Source organism: Leptonychotes weddellii, chromosome 7 (genome assembly GCF_054177405.1).
Source record: "Leptonychotes weddellii isolate Sample4059 chromosome 7, ASM5417740v2, whole genome shotgun sequence".
In the NCBI taxonomy this organism is placed as follows: domain Eukaryota; kingdom Metazoa; phylum Chordata; class Mammalia; order Carnivora; family Phocidae; genus Leptonychotes; species Leptonychotes weddellii.
In genome coordinates, this window is record NC_138375.1 from 10,790,644 (window position 1) to 10,811,633 (window position 20,990).

General features: G+C 48.2%; 1 protein-coding gene and 1 long non-coding RNA gene across 4 annotated transcripts in view; one reads left to right on the forward strand and one right to left on the reverse strand.

Annotated features, from left to right (window-relative positions):
* ANKH (ANKH inorganic pyrophosphate transport regulator) overlaps window positions 1-20,990 on the reverse strand; it is a 128,958-nt gene that overhangs the window by 30,910 nt on the left and 77,058 nt on the right. For all 3 annotated transcript variants that reach the window (XM_006733171.3, XM_081825914.1, XM_081825915.1), the window contains exons 3-7: window positions 15,024-15,142; window positions 11,955-12,038; window positions 6,055-6,225; window positions 4,115-4,249; window positions 1,899-1,991 (exon numbers count right to left, since the gene is read on the reverse strand). In XM_006733171.3, the coding sequence (XP_006733234.1) occupies window positions 1,899-1,991; window positions 4,115-4,249; window positions 6,055-6,225; window positions 11,955-12,038; window positions 15,024-15,142 (602 nt within the window). The remainder of the gene's footprint in view (window positions 1-1,898; window positions 1,992-4,114; window positions 4,250-6,054; window positions 6,226-11,954; window positions 12,039-15,023; window positions 15,143-20,990) is intronic.
* On the forward strand, window positions 12,332-20,631 carry LOC145722533 (uncharacterized). The gene is made up of 3 exons (XR_014146854.1): window positions 12,332-12,412; window positions 19,256-19,312; window positions 19,878-20,631. It is a non-coding gene; the product is annotated as an uncharacterized LOC145722533 (long non-coding RNA).

A 20,990-nucleotide genomic window follows, 5' to 3' on the forward strand; every position in this document is an offset into this window, starting at 1 on the left:
ATGGGATGGGACAAGAGGCAGGTGACAGTGACAGGAAGAACAGCGTGGGGGCTGTGCAGGGTGGAAGGACATCACGGATGGGGATGTGTGAGCAGAGGTGTGTGTGCGCGTGTGCATGCATGCACAAGTTTGCTGGTGGACCACAGAGAAGGAGGTGGACCCATAGTGGAGGCTATCTTTCCAGACTTGAGTCTGCACCCCCTCATCCCTGTCAGAGATGCCTGGGGAGTGCCCTGGGTCAGAGCGCGAGGTGGAGAGGAAACCTTTCTGGGGCTCCACTCCGCAGGTCGTGCCCCCTTCCAGAAGCCCACAAACAACTACACATTTGAGAAGCTGGAGGCCATGTGAAAGAGAGAGCTAAGCTTACAGCCTGCGGCTGGGCCTTGCTTTGTGTGCCTTCCCAGGGTTTCCTCTGCTGACGCGAGTCTGGCAGTGGGGGGAGAGGAGGCAGGCCAGCCTTAGCCAGCCAGAACCCACTCTGTCCGAGCTGCCAGAGCTCATCTGCTGGGGCCCCTAGCAGAGAGTTCTCCTCTCCTCACATCCCAGGGCTCTTGTTGGGATCAGATAAAATGGTATCAGCAATGGCTCCGAGCTGGTTCTATAGAAATTCAAGGCAAAGGAGCTGCTGTTAAAGGTCCAAGGGCAGGTTGTGTGCTTCTTTCTTATTTTTCATTTCATTTTATTTTATTTTTTAAAAAATTTTATTTATTTATTTGAGAGAGAGCACAAGCAGCAGGGAGGGGCAGAGGGAGAGGGAGAAGCAGGCTCCCCTCTGAGCAGGGAGCTCAACGCAGGACTCGATCCCAGGACCCTGAGATCACGACCTGAGCCAAAAAAGGCAGACGTTTAACTGACTGAGCCACCCAGGCGCCCCCCTACTTTTAATTTTAAAACATTGTACAGGGGCGCCTGGGTGGCACAGTTGGTTAAGCATCTCACTCTTGGTTTCGGCTCAGGTCATGATCTCAGGCTTGTGAATTCGAGCCCCGCTGTCGGGCTCGGGGCTCAATGTGGAGTCTGCTTGAGCTTCTCTCTCCCTCTCCCTCAGCCCCTGCCCCCTGCTTGCTCTCTCTCTCTCACTCAAATAAATAAATAATTCTTAAAAAAACTGTATACTATCTTTGGGGGTTATGTTTTGCTATAAATGTTTACAGGTTCAAGTCATTAAGCTTTAATGAAATAGACATTAATTCAGTGACTGGAAGGACAGTCCCAACCCAGGCACAGGCTACCAGTCTGAAGGGTGTGTGCCTGCCTAGGCTGTTCCAGCAGCTGTGGGAGGACAGAGCTACTGTTAACAGAGGCTTTCAGCTGGAATAAGTACACCGCATCCAAAGCAACCTGCACCCAGGCCGGCTGCATGGACAGCTTCGGGGTGCATGGACACTGAATATACCGAAAGAGATCCATCCAGAAGCTTAGGAGCTCAAGTGCACAATCCTGTCTGTACCTTCATATCTGCTATGAGGTCAGCAAACCATTTATTTAATTAAAAAAAAAAAAACCACGGAAACAAAATTCAATGTAATAAACTTTTTTGAGAGTACATTTTCCCCTTTGCAAAAAATTTAATAATTTCTCAATAGGATAACCTAAAAGTGAATAGAGTTTGGAGGGCATTAGAGAATTGGCATCAAGGTAAGCTTCGTTACCTCTGTTATTTTCTGAGGGAAATATTCCACAATTACGTTTGACGCCCGCCCCCCCCCCCTCCCCCGCCACACACACACCACGTTCACCTTACAGAGGGAGGTGAGACCGGGGAGTATCAGAGCGTTCCTCGTCGGAGACGCCTGTCTATCAAAGGCTAATTTTAACCGACTGAGCCACCCAGGCGTCCCTATCAAAGGCTAATTTTAAAGAGAGCATTTCAGACACCGCACCATCCAGGTTCTCACCTTGTCAAAAGCCGGGTAGACAGCACGGATTTCCGTCAGCCAGCCATATGGCATGTGACCCACAGGGTATGTGGCTGTCAAGATTGCCACCGCCTACAAGAGAAAGAAGCAGCAGAGTTCGTGTTGGCGTCCCAGAGAGCATCTCCGGTAGCTGCTCTTGCCACGGGGCAGAGGGAGCTGTCTCGGGGCGGCTACCGCAGATGGATCGCTCCCCACTGGGTGACAAGCACCAGCTGCCGCAGGACGGCCTGGGGGAGCGGGGAGGGGCAGGTGCTCCACTGTCACCACGGATGGGAGTGGGATGCGTGAGCCTGCGCGCTGGCTCGACAAGCTACGATTTGAACCCAGGCCCACCAGACCAAGGTTCTTTGCTCTTCCCACCGAGCCAAATGGAGCCCTCCAGTCTAGCCCAATTCTGGCGGCACGAAATGTGACTTTGAGCCCTTTCTGCTCTCCAGATAGTCTTTGGGCAGGGTCCACATCTACGCCTCCTCCCTGTCCTTCTGGGTGGCTGGTGGTATGCGCTGGTTGGTGGCTTTCTGGTGCTCTCTTTCTGATTCAACCCACTTTCAATCTGTCCAGCCAGAATAGCCCAATTTTCATTTTTAACTTAAGAAACTAAATAAATATTTCGTACGGAAACCAAACCTGTTCTTCCATGAGATTGAGAGTTTCTCTTTTTATGTGAATGAAAAGGAAGGAGTATGAAAACAAAGCATCAAACCCCACATTTTGGCAGAGTTCAACTCTAACTAGCTAGGAAAGGAGAAGTATAGGCTTCATCTATTTTAATTAACATAACACTGATGCCTGGAACATGAGGTAAGTCCCCAGCTGGCAAGGACCCGGCTGTGTGGGCCCAAGGCAAACCTCCCCTTGGTCGTCTTCCAGCTGGGTGAAGCAGGGACCCTCTCAGACCTCCCTTTCTGTTCCTCCAGCAGAACTCTGGGATTAATGAGATCCATCACACAGGTTTGCTGGGAGTCCATGAAATTTGCATAAATGGCAGACACGGAGTAGATGCTCAATACATATCTGTCCTGCACCCTCCGTGCTGAGCCTCTACGCCACTGAGGTCATTTTAGAAATGACTCTGCTGTTATCATTTACCTCGTTTTTGTTCTTTTTTTTTTTTTTTAACGGGAAGATGGAATTCCAGCACACAAGTGATGGGGGTCACATACTTTTTTCCTGAGCAACTGAAACTGATATCATTAACTAAGAAAGCTGTTGGGTTACAAGAGCCACCTAAGATGACCTTCGGGATCCAAAACACAAAATCCAGGAACAAACTGAGGCAGGAGAAAGCATCCTGCTTGTGATTTATGTGCTTCTCTTTCCAAGCCTACATGAGCTGCTTCCCAGGACATGGAAACTGGCAGGAGATCCCAGGCTGGAGACACGCTGACACCGCATTCAAGGGCGACGTGGAAAGAGAAGGCCCTAATGAGTGGCCACGAGCCTTCCTGAAGGATCAGCCGTTCCAGAGACAGAATCAATTCTCCAGAGGGCAGCAGAGGAGGAGACAAATGAAGTAATTCTATTTGTTCATACCATACTTGAAAGATGGAAAAAATGATTCAACTCTTTGGAGTAGCTGCCAGTTTCCAGATAAATGTCTCGAGTTGTGAGTGAGTAAATAATGGAGATCCTCATTTGGGGGGAGGGCAGATTGCCAAGGAGCACACAGAGCCAGGATGGGCCGGGTGGGGGGCGCGTACGTGCAGGAAGGCAGGGCAGGAACAGGTGAGAGTGGGCTGGGTCAGAATGGGGGCACCGGGCCTCATGGCCTGGGCCTGGTCACGTCTGCAGCTGCATGGCAGAGTCTGTGGGGTTCTGTCACCACAGTAAGGCATCATGCTAACTCCACAGGAAAACTGAAAGGCCACTGGGTGGGAGTCAGACAAATCTGGATTCTACTACCAGCCCGCCTTCTTGCTAGTTTTGTGCCCTTAACCTTGTGTCCTTGCCTCAGATCTGGTCAACGAGAAGAACGAAGGAGATGTTTTCTTCTGTACTCATAAAAGTAAACAGTTATGTGATTCTAAGATCCTCATGGCTTCTGAGTGTGAACGGGTCCCATAATTTGATACCACAGAATTACCTGAGCTCTCCGGATGAATCGCAAACAAGTCTGTATCCACCTCCCTGCCCCCGCCCCCCTCTATTCTTCACAAAGTGACCACAAGTGCTCCCATCCCCAGAAACTGCCCTACCTCAGTAGCTGCAGAACTGCCACCAAGGTCCCGGGAAACAAAGAGGTTGACAATAGGCCTACTGATTCTCTGTGTAGCCAAGATGAGGGCCAGAGGCCACCAGAAGCTCAGCATCTTTCTTATGGTTGCATCTCCCTGCGTCAAGAAATGGAAATAAAAAGTTACTAAGTTTTAGAAGCAGAACAGAAAAAACAGTTCAGAGCCAAAGCTTTCCCTTTTGATGTCCATAATGAGTCAATTCATTGTACTTAAAAATAATATAAGGAAAAGCCTCTGTAGCCAAGCCAATTTGAATTAAAATAAACCGTACAGTGTTATTAGAAATTAACTCAGACAGTTGGCAAGTTACCGCGAAATCAAAACACACATTTAAGTTTGATGGATCCAAATCACTGTTTTCCAAGCAGGGCAGCTCTAAGCCAGGCAGAACCCAATTCCATGGCCTGGGAAACAGGCTGGAAATTGGTTTTTGTTTAAATCACCAAACTGACTGGCTAGAAGCCATGTCAGTAAGAGGTTAACTTTCAGAAGTAAAAAAAAAAGAAAAAAAAATTATAATTTATTTTTGTAACCAGTCAGGTCACAAATGTGCCTAATTATTTGGGTATAAATCTACTACCAAGGTTCTTAGTCTCAAAGCTTTGACAGAAGTCAGGTCAACGTTCAGAAGCATAAAAATAAAAGCACGGTTAAGAAAATGTGATTTATTAAGAATTCTACAAAGCAAAGAGGTGTGCAATCTTTCAAGCCTGGCTTTTATGATTTAACTTTGGTTTTGATTCTTCAGAGGTTAAGAGTTACATCGTGGAACCATGCCAGCCACTTTTGTTTCCCCTGGTTGGCGGCTCAATGTTCAGAGATGGATTGTTACCATCAAGACCAATTTGATGTGGTTGTCCTAGTGACGGAAGAAACTAGATCAGATTTTACTGACGGCCTGCCCTCGGATCGAGGTAAATGGTCAATACAGTTACTATTCTGACATGCCAAGAGTAACCTGTGCTCAAGGGCGGGATCAGAGGGTGGATTGTGGGGACGTATTCGGGGCTACGCGGAATCGTGTGTATGGGCCTCACAGCTCGATGGAAACCAAGCCCAGGGATGTCTGGTACCGAAGGGTGGGGTAGATTAGCATATACGTAAGTCAGATACTGTTTGCACTTGTGATGAAAAAAGTATTTGGGCTGCTCGGGGAGGATTATACCCTGCTAGTATCTGACTCCACTTTGGAGGCGCAGGCCAAACTCCGCCGCCTTCCAGGAGTGGGGGCAGCTTCTCAGACCTCATCACTGTCTTCCCTCTCCAAGCTTCGAGGCTCTTGTATTCCCATGGCAGATCTGCGCGGCTGTCTGGGGTCCACGTCTAAGTGTTGCTTCTGTGTTGCTCTCATCTACCGGGTGAGGTGTAATACAGCTGCTTGAGGGCAGAGACCAGATTTTAAGCTCTTCTGTCCCACCCCTGGTGCCTACAGGCTCTGCTCACTCCACAGAAGATGCCCGAATGAGCGATTGTGTTTGGCCAGCATAGAAAGTATAAACAAAGCCTCGAGCCCCGCTGTGAATTTAAGAATAACCCAAATGTGAGTTTAAAGGTACCATGAGCCCCAAATACTTGTTGATTAATATATAGAATGACTTGCTTTTCACAACATAGGGTACGAAGAACCAAAAATGCCGTATCTACTCTTCAGCCTGACCTGACCCACCATGACTCAGTCTCCTGATATGCAAATAAGGAGGCTGCACAGTGACCTCTGAGACCTCGTCTGTCTCCCGAGGCCATTAAACTTCCACCTGGTCTCTGCCTCTGGACACGCCCTAGCACTGAACATCTTACGGCATGTGCTTATTATTCAGGTTTCCCATTTCACGGAGGGCTGGGGTAGAACCCCACTGCCTTCAGATGCACAGACAGGCCGTGGGTGTGTTCGAAGGCCGTACCCCCAGCTCCGGTCCGCTTCTGTCGGGGATGATGTCGTGGATGTTCTTGTAGTAGCCCAGGCACAGGGTGGTGCAGCGCACGAGGGCGCCCATGTACAAGGACAGGATGGGGATGAGCAGAGGCTCTCTGCATTCCAGGTGACTGTGCAGTAAGATGGCGACAAACACGACCTGGAAGGTGGGAAGACAAGAATGAGTCGGGGGGGAGGACGGAACCAGACAACGGACGCGCTCGCCGACCTCTCGCACCCTGATGAGACAGACCTCCGAGTGAAAACCTCGACACTGATGAGGAGAACAGAAACCGGGGCTGGGGCTCCATGCTGTCCTCACAGAATTCAGGGTCAGATGTCTGGGCTTCAGGGGAAGAGCACACAACCACTTTGCTACATTCACCTCTAAGATTCTTTTATTTTTTTGAAAAAGATTTTGTTTATTTATTTGAGAGAGAGCGTGAGCAGAAGCAGGGGGAGCGGCAGGGGGAGGGGGAGAAGCAGGCTCCCCACTGAGGAGGGAGCCCGATGTGGGGCTCGATCCCAGGACCCTGAGATCATGACCTGAGCCGAAGGCAGACGCTTAACCGACTGAGCCACCCAGGTGCCCCTCTAGGACTCTTTTAAGGCAACTGTACATCTGGTTAAGGTGATTGCTAAAAAATATCCAGACACTTTGGTCCCCTGGACCCCCAAAAGATGTGGTCGAGGTTTGCCTTCTTGAGCCTGGATTCTAACATGCACACGTAATCCACATTGGAGGACCTAAGTCCACAAGGAAACAGTAGTGGTGATCAGTGATGTATACAGAAAAACAGACTCTAACATTTGTAAGATGGAGTTCACTAAAAATGCTGCAAAAAGCACCAATGTTAATTAATAGAAAACAAACTAAATTAAAATTTAAAATACTAACAAAAGTGGCGGAGGTCAAAGAATAGAGTCAGGAAGGATTAAAATAATAAAGTATTGATCTCTACTGACTATATAATCTCTAAAACAAATTTAACAATGTATTTAACTTTCCTGTCTACAAAGATCAGAGAAGCAGCCCAGCCTATGTCCAGAGCCGTCCGGGGATTCCCACATTCAGAAGACCACTGAGCATACGCAGTGTGAAAATTAACTAATGGGGAGGGGGACACTATTCCTGAGCTACATTGACTTTATTTTTTTTAATTTTTTTTAAGCAATCTCCACACCTAACCTGGGGCTTGAACTTACAACCCCAAGATCAACCCCTTGCTCTACTGTCTGAGCTGGCCAGGCATCCGTGAGCTACCGTGACTTTAACGGCCAAATATCCACGGAACAACAGGCATGCAAAATACACCACCACTGAGTGATCCTGACCCAAGGAGGCTTATCCCCATCACTGCAGTACCAAGAAATCAGCGATGACAAAAAGTTAAAAAGGAAGCTGGAGACTGAGCATGAGAAACTGGATGAGTGCATTCAGTTACTGGAGGGAACACAGAACAACAGCGTAATACAGAGAAACTTCTGAGCGCAGTGAAAGTATCAGATGCTGGAGGTGGTTTGTTTGCAGCATGGGCTGCATCGTGTGCCGGCTGTCATTCTCAAACCCAGTACACGAGGCCGATTCGGACCGGGAGCCTCAGGCACAGCTTGGCCGCGTGGACACAACCTGGCTGCCGCCGCACCGACAATATGAGCCAACACAAGCTGGGTGGTGCTCAGACTCCTGCTCCCACTCCCCAAGGATGCAGTGGAGCCCACGGATGGAAGTCAAGATGCCCGTAACTGGCTCTGTGCCTGTTCCTTCCAAGTGGAACAAGTATAAAGTGTCCACTGAAAATGTGGACACCAGCTGGGGAAGCCTTGCTAACACTGTGTTAGGAACAGAGGCCTGGGAGTTCTGTGACGGGGCCCAGACGCGCGGGGACGTCTCTAATGCCTCCGATGCATCTAAGGAGCAAAGTCCCGCTCGAATGGGTGAGGCAAGCTGACCGTTTGGCAGATAGAAACCCACAGTGTAAACTAAGATGACTGTGTGTAGAGACTGAAAACTCGTTGTACGAGAAAGGAATACAAGGACCGAGCCCTCTGCTGCCAAGTCCAGGAAGGCTCCCGGGGCCATCAGGATGGCCACTGGAGATGGAGGCCTGCTGGGCAGGACCACGGAGGAGGATGTTGATAAGAAGGAAAAGGGGGACACAGGCAAAAGAGAAGTAAGTGCGGTGATGACAAGAAAACGGCCTGGGCATCGGGGCGGGCTATGTGGGACCGAGGGGGGGGATGCCCTGGGTCAGTGGCTCTCACACAGCCTCCCTCACATTTACCAGCTCGATGCCGTGGGGCCCAGCACCCATCACAGAGCTTACATCTTCACTGTGGTTGTACTGTTCATCAATTTAAGATAACACAGGGCCTTCTGCATTTCAATCCAGAATTATGATGTTGAATCTGATATCGCCACCAAAAACATCAGGTTATTTTCTGAGTGGGAACCTACTCTCTTAATGAGGATTTTCCCGGGGAAAGCCTGCTCTGTGCTGGCCCTGTACTCCGTGCCCATGAGTCCAGTGATAAAGAGATCGTCCCAGGAGCTGACAGTCCAGCGGAAGAGCAGAGCCGGGAATCAGACCATGACACTGGCGAGCGTCCACCAACAGGGTGAAGGAGGCGTGGCTTTGCCGGCTGGCCCTACTGCTGTGGGGGAGGGCATCCCCTTGCGTGCCGTCTGAGCTGAGACCTGCAGCCTCCGCAGGAGGTAGGTAGGAGTGGCAAGAGTCCATGGCAGGTAGGAGGACCTGAGGCAGAGCATTTCCTCCTGAGCAGAGGGGCCGAAGCAAAGAGCCCCCGTGGAAGGGGCCTCTGCCACACCAGGGCCCTGAATGGAGTGCCCGTGGCTGGGGTGCAGGGAGCGAGGGGACGAGAGAAGAGCTCCAGGCTGGAGAGGAAGCAGAGCCCAAGGGTTTTCAGCACGTTGTCCGCCATCATTTTGATTGTTTATCTCAAGAACCCCTGGAAGCAATTTTTAAAGCAGCTTCTGAGCAGTGGGGCCAGAATTTCCAAGAGAAGAGATCACTGTGTCTGCAGTGGGAAGGAAGGAAGGAAGGAAGGAAGGAGTGCCAGAGCAGAGGCAGAGGCAAGTCAAGAGACCTCTCTAGAGGTCCAGGTGGGACGGGTGATCCTTTGGACCTGGGTGATGGCGGAGAGATGGGAAGAGGGCAGATGAAAGACACATCTAGGATTAAAATCCAAAAGGCCTGGTGATGAAGAGGATGCTCCTAGGATGGTCCCCAGGCTTCTGACCTGTGACAGTGCTACTGATTTGCTCAAAACCAAAATGCTTGATAGAGGTGTGAACTCGAGCTTAGGGTGGCGATGAAGGATCCGAGTGGAGCCGTCAAGAGGCATCTAGATATGTTGTCTGGAGCTCAGAGGAGAGGGCCTGGCTATGGATATTTGGGAATCATCGGTCCTGTTAGAGATGGTATAGATCTAGGGCGTGACTTAGATTCTTCTCCAACAGAACACAGTGAGGAGAGAGAAGGATCTGGAGGACGTCCACATTTTCACCTCCGTAGAGGAGGTGTGCCTTCAGAAGGAGGAGACAGACCAAGACTGCGGTGCTGTGTACCAGAGGGAGGGAGTGTGTCATGCAGCAGGGAGCAGCGAATACAGTGAAAAGATGGCCAATGAGTTGACGGGAACCCTCCAGTGGCTTAAGTGACACAAAGGTCATTAGCAAGAACTATCTGGGTGAACTGATGGGGGGGGAAGCAGACTTGAAGGCGGTAAAAGAATAGAAGTAAAAAAGAAATGGAGACAGTGAGTGAAAACCCCCCCTTCCAAAAAGTCTGGCTGTGAAGTAACGGAGAGAATTGTAGCTCAAGAGGCTCATGGGAGCCAGAGAAAGGTTCTTGTTGTCGTTGTGTTAAAACAGCAGACAGGTGAGCATGTTTACACATCAAGTGAAAGGACCCAGGGGAGAGAGAACAGATGAGGGAGAGCCGGCTGAATCCGGTTCTGGAGAAAGCGCAGGATCCAAGGCACAGGTGGAAGAAGCGGTTCTGGACCACAGTGAAAGGGCACCCTGTCTCCCAGAATGGGGAGAAATGCAGATGACGCAGGGTTTGAAGGCAGGCTTGTAGGTCTGGTGGCCAGAAGTGGGAGAATTCGGTTGCTTCAACTTTCTCACGGAAGCGGGAAGGGAACTGGTCTACTGGGAAGAGCGAGGAGGGGAGGGCCAGTCTGCTGTAGCTACTGGAGTCTCAGCGGCGGAAAGTGATGAGCGGAGATACATGGTTCCATCAGTGTGTGCTGCCGTGTGACTTGCTGCAGGAGCACGAGCTACCTGGGCGCAGGTGGTGAAAAGTGCATCGTAGGGGGTTCAAGAGTGGGATCTTGGCAGGAGGCTGAGATGAAAAGACAGGGACTGACGGTAGTACAGCAACATTGCTGACCTGGGATGCTGGCCTCCCGTCCCGGCACCCTCAGCTGAGTTCAGGAGGCAAGGGCTAGGACAGGAGGTCCCAGTAAGGTCCAACAACGTCCTGAGAATGCTCATGTTGATGTTGAGCAAATATTGACCAGCTGATTGTGAATTACAACAGAAACAGCAATATTTTTCATAAATTCTTTGGCAACATATTAGAATGTAGTGCTATTTTTTTTTGTGTGTGTGTGTGATTTTATTTGACAGAGTGAGAGAGCGAGCACAAGCAGGGGGGGCAGCAGAGAGAGAGGGAGAAGCAGGCTCCCCGCTGAGCAGAGAGCTCGATATGGGACTCAATGCCAGGACCCTGGGATCATGACCTGAGCTGAAGGCAGATGCTTAACGGACAGAGCCACCCAGGCGCCCTTAGAACATAGCACTATTGACAGGAATGGTGGCACAGAAAAGCATTACTGCATGGATGAACCAAACCAAGAGAGCTTTCTTGTACTATGGTGAGAGATCAATTAGCTTAGTAAAATTTTTTTTTAAAGATTTGATACATTTATTTGAGAGAGAGGGAGAGAGCACACAAACACACACACACACACACACACGGTGTTAGCAGGAATTAATTTAAATTACTTTTAATAGTGATCCATGGAGTAAATGCAATTAATTTGGAAATGTAATTGTTGGTCTTTAGAGAGGTACTAACAGTTTGGCAGTAGATTATTTCAAAAAGGTGGCTAACAGACTAGCTTGTACGATGGGGGAAACGAGGCAGAAATGCATGGAAATGCTCACAGAATGGAACTGAGAATTGGAAAAGGAGATTAAAAATCAGTCCATCCCTCCTCCTCTGTGAAGAAATGGTTCTCTCAAACCTCTGATTGTAATTTATACATTATAGGAATTTAATTTTCTGCTGAAATTTTTCATGCAGTATCCTGGTGGCAGAAGAAAGGAGGGAACGTGGAAAACCAGGGCTGGTGCCAGAGCTGGACTCCACAGAAAGGGCAATGTAGGCCTTCTCAGACCGTGTCCGACTTCCTGGCTCTTGTTAAATGTGGGCTAATGACCTGTGAATGGGAGCCCTGTGTGGCATCTACACGAGAAACAACAGGGAAGAAGAGTTCCTCCGCGCTCCCTCTAGAGCCGAGGGACAGACCATGTATTGTCAGGCCCCAGAGAGGGCCAAGTGTGCACCCAGCCAAGCACACCGCGACCCTCTGACCACCAAACACGTGCGCGCTGGGACCTGAGGGTCAGCCTAAAGGCCTAAACCTCTGATGCTGAATTTCAATTCCTACCACCCTCCTTCCTGCAGGATTAGACATACTTCTACTGCAAGAGGTCTCATTGTCTCACTTGTTCAACACACCTTCACGGACATCCACCTTTGGTTTGAGTAAAGCAGGGAGGCCCTGCAGAGGGAATGCATGTCAATGAAGCAGGCGTGGGCTCCGAGGAGCTCTGATGGACACACAGACCATACTTACCTGAGCTATGACATCGGAGATGGACGCACATCCCACCAGGAAACTGTATTTGTGTTTTAGGAGAATGCCAGCATGGGTCCATGCCTGCCGGAAAGAAAAGAATTTGGCATGAGAGACGCCATTGGGATTGGATGACTTATGGTCGTTATGATTTACTGGGCATTCCGGAAATAGACTCTCTACCTTCCCTCCCCCTTCAGAACCTTCGGAGCACATGACAAACTTTGCATTGGTCAAATGACTGTAACTTGGCCTGATGACTAGGTCCTCATTAGATTTTTAAGTGGGATCAGTGACCGCACAGTATTTATTTAGTATGGATGATAACGGAGCCCAGGGTGCTCGCTAGTTTTCCTGGCAGGAAAGCTAGGTGGATACCAAGAACGGAGGAAACACCATCTCTCTCTCTCTCTGGGGCAGCTGGAATGACAAGGCAGAAACATTCTCCTTCTACGAAGGTATTATAATGAGGGCTCCACTTTGGTTTTGAGTTATTATAGTCATTATAGGTTCTCATCAAGTGATGAGGGCTCTACTCTCCTTCTCTTCAAGTCGGGGCAGGATCTGATCTGACGCTTTGCCTCTGAGGGAAATGAAGAGGAAGGGCCTTGAAGGGGAGCAGACAATGAAAAGCCTGGGGGTCGGGGATTTTGGAGGTCTGAAGTTCAAGACAGGATCTGTGTGAGGGTCATCCTTCTAACCCGGAAAGGCCACCGTGGACCGACACAGCAGTAACATTTCGTGTGAGCTACACACCATCAGACAAATAGGGTTTATTCCCAAGGTCTGTGTCAGGACTTCATACATAGCAACTGCTACATCTATTTCCTCCCTCAGCTCACAGGTCTCGAGGTGCCAGACGTGGAAAGAAATGCAAACTGTCGATAACATTTGCAAATAGTGGCTTGTGGGCTCCCTTTGTTGACCAAAGCCATCGGGATGATAAGCTTTGTGGTTTTCAAATATTATCTCTCTAACCAATATATTAGGGCCACACCGCAGGTGTAGGTGTGTACGGGTGTGTATCTAGGGGAGATTACCTGGCTTTTTATAAATGTTCATTATTTTGTTTTTTGTGAACAGTCTCTTACTGCTGGGTCTTTGGGGGCAGTTGGTAAATGAAACAGGAAAGCAAAGGGTGTTAATCACCAATGTTCTGGTGTTACTCTGAGTTTTAGAAACTCTGTCATGGCAGATAAATACAGCTGAAGGGAAATGAACATAGGGCGCACCAGAATCTGGGATTCACTTCTAGTCCTGAGTCCCTGACTTCACCGTATAACGGTGATTCTTCTGTGTGTTCACAGAGCCCCCATATAGATGGGGGGCAAGCCTCAGAGCAATATCAGGACTCTGTCTAGGAAGTTGGGCTTCTACTCTTTTGGGATGTGATAAAGGTCACTTCACTCAGTTTTCCGCTTCCAAGCACTATGGTGCCCCCTTAGGCCAGCATGGGGCACCGTGGGGAATCCAGCTCTAGGAAATCCAGCCCCTTTGCCTTCGTTCTTTTTTTGGAGTCTATGTCAACTGCCGGAGTAAATACAGAGTAATTTCTTACTGGATGATAAGTAAGAAAAAGAAAATCCAGGTACCAGTGCTCCGGTGGCCAAATTCTCCCACCTACACTGATGTCACACCAACTGAGAATCAGAGTCTCTGCGTGAAAACTGAGTTTAAGGTCATTGTGCAGACTGGTGGGAAGCGGTCAGAGACTCCATGAGGCCACGTCCACAAGCTAATGACAGGCAGTTTTAACACTCCTGATAACATCGGAGAAGATGGACCACACGTCGTTGACCTGGGTTCATTCCTCCAAGGATGTGGGGCTGGAGCCTTACCTCTGTGTGGACGCCCGCTTACCTCACACACCTACAGTACATAAAACTTGAGGGGAGGGGTGGCGAAAAACTGTACAAATGAACATATTTTTAAGTCTCCTCCCAAAAGTAATCTAAAATGGAGCCCCAAAGGGGGGTTCATTTTCCAGCATTGGACATTACTGGAAATTTTTTTTTTTTTTTTTTGCTAAGTCTCTTTTATAACTCTCGATAACACAGAGGAATAGAAAAAAAGCATTCTCTGAGAACTCTTTAGCATCATGATAAAGAATTTAATCTATGGAAGTGAGCTACCCTTGGTAATGTAGTGAAGCTGGTTATTCAAGTAATGAAATCCTATCCATAATTTCAAGAGATTCTTATTCTAAAAAGCTTTGGGTGCTTAAGCCACACAAACGGTAAGTTTATCAGAAAGCTGTCCTGATCCCTTGATCCTGAATATATCAGAAAAGAACTTTATATTTAAATAAAATTTTCAAATAGGCTCTCTTGCCTCTTGCCAAAACTTTGTGGCAAGTACAGACGATTCTCATCAAATAAATGGACAAGATGGGCTGGTTACGGTCAGTGGTCAGCTGGAACCCTTCTGCGGTGCTGCTGGGGGTATAAAATGGTACAGCTGCCATGGAGGTCAGTATGAGGGCCTCTCAAAAATTAAATACAGATTTACTATATAATCCAGCAATTTTACCTCTGGCTATCTACCCAAACGGATTAAAACAGGAAGCTCAAGGAGGTATTTTATACCCATGTTCATAACCCATTATCAAAATAGCCAAAAGGTGGAAGTCACCCGGCTGTCCGTTGATGGATGAATGGATGAACCAAATGGGGTCTCTACAGACATATCGTACAGAATATCGTGCAGCCATAAAAAAGGACATTCTGGCATTTGCTACAAGATGGAGGAACCTTGAAGGCATTACGCAAAGTTAGATGATCCAGCCACAAAAAGACAACTGCTGTCTCATTCCGCTCAGAGGAGATCCCTGGATTGGTCAAATTCACAGAGACAGACAGTAGAGCTATGGGCCAAGGGTGGAGGGGACTGGAGCATGGGAAGCTAGTGTCTCAGGGGGACAGAGTCAGTTTCATAAGACAAGGGTTCTGAAGATTCACAGCCATGTGAAGGTACTTTATGCCATTGAACTGTATCCATAAAAATGGCTAAAATGGTAAATTTTATGTTATGTACACCATAATTTTTTTTAAAGTGCCCACAATTACTCACCATTGCATCCATAAAAGGGAAGGCAGCAAGATATAGGAAGGCCCTTCTCGTTTTGCTCCCCACAGACTCATCCACATGGTGCAGTTTATTGATAATGTAGTAGCCTAAGTCACTATAAGCTGCAAAGGGCCAAAGAAACATACATGGCAGTATTTAGAAAAAGTTATCTTTTAGGCTTTTCATCTCAAAGGTGCAAAAACAGTGTTAAATGTAAATTTTTTTTTTTTTTTTGGTGTAGAAAAAGTAGATGAGCATATAGAAAAATAAATCATCTCCAACCTCAACCCCCTACCCAGAGAGGGTCACAGTTAATGCTCTGGGTTCTAACTGCCCAGTTCTTTTATGGGTGTGTGGTGGGCACGTGCATGGGGTATGCGTGTGTGTTTTAACACAAAAATGGGATCATACTGTATACATATTCTTTTGTAAACCATGAACATCTTTCCATGATTTGCTTCCACACTTTAATGGTTGCAATGAATTCCTTTTTATAGGTTTACTCAGCATAAACTTACTCAGTCTCCTATTATTATGCATTTAGGATGCATCCATTAGTTTGATATCATGAAAGGATGCTTGATGGATCATTTGGAAGCTGAATGTTTATATGGAGTGTTACTTATTTACTAAGAAAATTCCCAGATGTTAATATGCCTTTTATTTTATTTTATTTTTTGAGAGAGGGAGGGGGGAAGGGGCAGAGAATCTCAAGCAGACTCCCTGCTGAGCGTGGAGCCCAATGCGGTGCTCGGTCTCATAGCCCTGAGATCATGACCGGAGCCAAAACCAAGAATCGGAGGCTTAACCGACTGCGCCATCCAGGCGCACCTGTTAATATGACTTTTCGATAAAAAATGTTAAAGCTAGCTTTTCACGGCTTGCTATTCTTTTTGTTTCATCTTTTGGGGGGAGCATATGGGCACTGAACTGATATAGGCTGAATGAATTTGTAGCTGCCGAATAGATATAAAGGAAAAAAGAGGAAGGTCTTTCTAGTGTATCAGCTGGGCATTCCAGCAGGTACTGTGAGCAAAGATGAAGTAAACTATTCAGGTATTTTTACCTCATTGATAGATGTTTAGACTAGACCGGGAAATAATAGTCTTTGTGTTTTTCATAGTGTTTTACATGGTGCTTTAATAGCATTATTCCTGCTCTTTTCATTTTTCTATAAATATGAATATTAATGCAGTGGACAACTACAGAAGTTGCTTTGAAATCGGAAAGGAGACAGGACGCAGTAAGAGTCTCATTTTATGTGAATAATAAGATCCCTCGCTCCACTTCAAAGTTTGGAGGATGACTTGGAACCATATGAACTGATAAGAAGAAGAAAGTGATAGTAAAGAAATAAGCCTCCACTCTTTTTCCGGATTAGTCTTGCATCATAGGAATTTTGAATTAAGTCAGGTCTTCGGGATGATATCATAGATATTTAGATGCACAAATGGGGATCCCAGATGGGGAAGTAAAGTGATTTCAAGGGGCAGGGGGCTGGCATGGGTAAGACATCCTGAGAACAGGTGGGATGGGGGAGGCAAATGCAGGAGGAGAGGTCGAGGCTCTCCAAGGAGGGGCCGAGGGGAAAACCAAAAAGTGAGCTGCCAGGTGAGCAAACATGTCAGGGGTGGAGCATGGTGGGGCCAGCAGAGCCACTGAGGCAGCAAGAAGAGAAATCCAGGAGGGAGGGTGTCCCAGGACGGAAAGAGCAAAGACCCGGGAAGGTGGGACAAGGAGGGAAGGAGGCAGCTATGATGTCCATGTTTGGATCTGAAGGCACACAGATTAGATGAGACGAGCAGATTAGAGAAGGCTTGACCTGCCCCTGGAAGGCTCAGGGGAGGGGCGGGGGGGGGGAGCCCCGCAGCCTGCTTTCCCCACCAGGAGAGAAGTGCACTCAGACCTGGGGTATGCAGACAGATGGAAACACAAGGCCCGGATGAAGGTGTTCCTTAAGTGCATAAATGGTTTACTTGGGGTGCTAGAACCTGGAGGTTTTGTTACTGTTGCTGCTGGTTATGTGTACATTCATTTCATTCAGTCGGGGACCGGTCACTGCGCTGGAACCTGCCAGGAGGCGCCCCAGCCCCAGCCCAAAGACTATCCTCGCCCACCGGCGGACAGAGGCTGGGGGCAGGTAAAGGCAGCCGAGCTGGCTGAGATGAGTGACGCAATGCCAGGGGCGAGAGCCGGGTGGCTAGGAATAGCTCATGGGCTGAAATTCCAGGGTAAAGGTTAGAGCCCACGGACAACACCATGGACTGCACTTGACAGGAAGGTGGGGAAGGCCGAGATCTAGAGGGGCTGTGAGACAGGATGAGCTGCGTCCCCGCAGAATTCACATGTTGAGTCCTGTCCCCGGGGACTGCAGAAGGTGACCTTATTCAGCGACAGGGTCATTGCAGATATCATTAGGTAAGATGAGGTCACACTGGAGCAGTGTGGGCTCCCAATCCAATATAACTGGGGTCCTTCTAAAAAGGGGAAGTTTGGACACACAGGTGGACACACACCAAGGAGAATGCCTCGTGGATGTGAAGGCAGACATGGGGGTGATGTGTCCGCACACCCAGGAAGGCTCTAGGTTGCCAGCAAACCACAGAAGCTCGGGGAGAGTCCTGGGGGGAAAGCAACCCTACTGACTGCTTGATCCTCCAGCCTCCAGAACTGGGAGACAATACATTTCTGTGGTCTTAGCCTCCCAGCCTGGGATACATTGTTAGGACAACCCCAGCAAAGCCACACAGGCGGCTTCTGAGAACGGAAGAGAGAAGTCTTTTCCCAGGAGACTCTGGGACCCATGAGTTGGAGCAGTTGAGAGCAGGGCATGCAGTTTGCTTGTGTGGTCCAGGGTGGGTGGGTGGGCTAGAGATCAATATAAATCAGTTTCTCTACCTTCTGTAGATAGACCTCAATGTACCTACTGATTAGAATATTTCAATGAAAACATAAAAAATAGTGCCTCTCTGCAGGATAATGAAGATGGGATGAAGATGCGTTGAAGGAGGGCTGGGTGGTGAGCTCAGTGGGCCAGGCTTTCTGACTCTGCCCCTCCCACCCCCTTGCTCTTTTCAGCCTGCAGCTGGTCCTCAGCTCCTCTGCCCTCCAGGTTCCAGGAGACTTTGGGACTGATGGGCCCGCAGCTGTTTTTTACCCAATCCCTCCCCCCTCCCCTCCTGTGCCCTTGAGCTGTTTCTGGCTGGAGCTGTTGGCTGGGGGTAATTTGTTGAAAGTGCTTTGCATAGAGTCCATAATTACCAGGCCGGCTGCCCTAACATTTATGGACCATCAATTTCTATAAACTGCCCTACCTCGATTGTTCTGAGACAGCTTACATTCCTTCTGAAGAGCAGAACATTAAAAAGAAAAATTAAACAAGGCTTCTGAACAAGACGTAAACAGATTTCATGATGTGGCCACAGCAGGGAGGACACAGGCTTGAACTTTTTATAGGTAGACAGCTTTTGACCCCACCCAAACAAGAAGAAACCAGAAGGGCCATTCAAATCCCTAGCTCTTCTGCCCTGGGCCCATCAGGGTGACGGACTCTTTCCAGAATCAGTGGTTCTCAGGCTTGTTCATCCAGTAGTTACTAGTGCTTGTTGCAAAATAGCCACAAAACGTTAATATTAATCAAGACAAGTCTATACACCTATTTTCCCCTGGGAAGTGAGGAGAAAGCCCTCCTCCCATTCTAGTAACAGGATAATATGTGCATTTCCAAGAGGCGATTTGAGAACCCTTATTCTTATTCAAATTCCCAAGTTCCCAGAGTTAAAAGTCTCCTAAGTCCCACTGATTATGCTTCTCTGTTTACTAGGCTTCTCACAGAGGCAGGGAACCCGACCCCTGTGTTTCTAATGAATCATTTCCAAGCGTGTGTGCTTGTATGGCTGATATTTAAGTCACTTCCACACATATGGTCGAACGGCTCATATGCGTCAGGCCCATTCCAGCTGACCTGAAGTGGCTGGTTGCCGGCACGGGGGCTGGGACACCGACACAGGACATCCCTCTAGAGACTGCACTGTGCAACATTTATCTGGAAGATACGGGTGTGGGAAGTACAGTGCTGCCCAGGCCTTGGAGATATATCATAAACCCATGCATAAAGTCAGCACAGTGAATGTGAGATTTTTAACACAAGAACGTAAATTTGATCTCACTGGTGTTGAGTCTCAGCGGAGTGGGATTTGTAATAATTTACTGCATGATGTCTTGCTTTTCTCTAGAGAACGTGCCTTATTCATATCTGAATTCCCGGGATCTAGCCCACCGTTTGCCACACGGTAGGTGTTCAAGATATACTGACTGAACAAAATGCATGAATCCATCATCCCCCGAAGAAGTGATTGGGGTAGACTGATTGCAAGAGGTCCCCAATTCTTCTCTCCTCCTTTTATCCCTACTCCGCAATATGATTTCGTAGTTCCTCTGGTGAGAAGTTGGAGTCTATTTCCCTACCCCCTTGAACCTGGGCTGGCCTGGGATTTCTTGGCCAGTCGTGCACAGTAGCAGAGATGGTGGCCACGTCCAATTCTTGGCCTCAAAAGGCCTTGTGGGCCTCTGTCTTCTCACCCACGGTATTGCCACAGCTGTCCACACAAGCTAGGCTGGTGGAAGAGAGCCCAGCTGTCCCAGGAGAGGCCATCTGGGCCAGCCCACTGTTGGCTGATGGCCCCCCAGCGAGCCCACCAAGCGCCGCCTCCTGACTCTCAGCTGAGCACAGTCACTGAGTATGGGGGGCGGGGTCAGTTACGTGGCGATACATTTTGAGACTATGCTGAAACCGTCCGTGTCCAGCACCCTTGGTGGTTTCGATGACGTCAGGTTGTACCCTTTTACCCTTTTCAGGATGGGTCTACAATCCGTGAATAATGGAAAAGTTGGCCGACATGGGAAGGTTGACGAATGGACCCACTCTAGAAGTTACTGGAGGAGCTTCGGGACTCGCTCCCCCGAGCGACTGCCCAGGCTGCTTTGGGACACGGGAGAGGCCTTACAGGTCCCTGCTGAGAATCAACTGTGTGAACAAAGCAAACAGCCGCAGCCGTGGTTTCTCCATCTGTGTGAATTAGGTGGTCAGGCGCTACTCACTTCGTGCAGGTGAAATTAACTTGGACTCAAATTAACCAAATACACGGTCAGCAAGTCTTCCTCTCTTCCATGGATTAATTAAGAGGGGAAAGTAGGAGAACACCTACATCCTGACCACTGGCCTAAATTAAGGTTTGGTCACGGCAAACCCCATGCCCTGCAATTTAAACAAGTGGTGTCTCACAGATGTGCCCATAACAAAAGTAGTGTTGTCACAGTTTAGCTAAAATGAGACACTTACTGGCGGCTGCCCAACAAAGACCAGGAACTAAAAGCTGGAAATACTCCCAAGGCTCCTGCAGTTTCGATATCGAGAGCCAGGCTCTGGTGCACACAGAGCAGACACGAACTTTTGGGTTGGTGGATCTTCTAGACTCGAAAGTCTGTCAGTCCAACAGAATTCCAAGAGTCTACTCAAAACAACTGCTACATCGATCTGGGACATAGAACTGTTTTGATTCACACGTAAGATTTTATAATTCTCTTATAAAAAGGAAAATTTTAGATCTAACTTGAAAAACGATGCTGATTTTTTATCTTGATGACCACATGTTTCTTATGCCGGTTTCCGTAACACAGGACACTCAGCTTTTCTCTTCCGTGATTACTGACGCCTAGTAATTAGCTATTAGTCCCAAAGCCTTATGCAACTATGACTAAAATAGGGAACGTTAGGCTTATTTAAGAAATCCAAATAAACTGGTAGCAAAAGGGAACTAATTTACCCATTGTGACACAAATTATCTAGACCTACTCATTTCACGTCCGGAATTTTCCCCAAGGCATATACCAGATCAAATCCAGGTGTAGGACGTTTCTTCATTTTTTTATTTTTTTTTAAAGATTTTATTTATTTATTTCAGAGAGAGA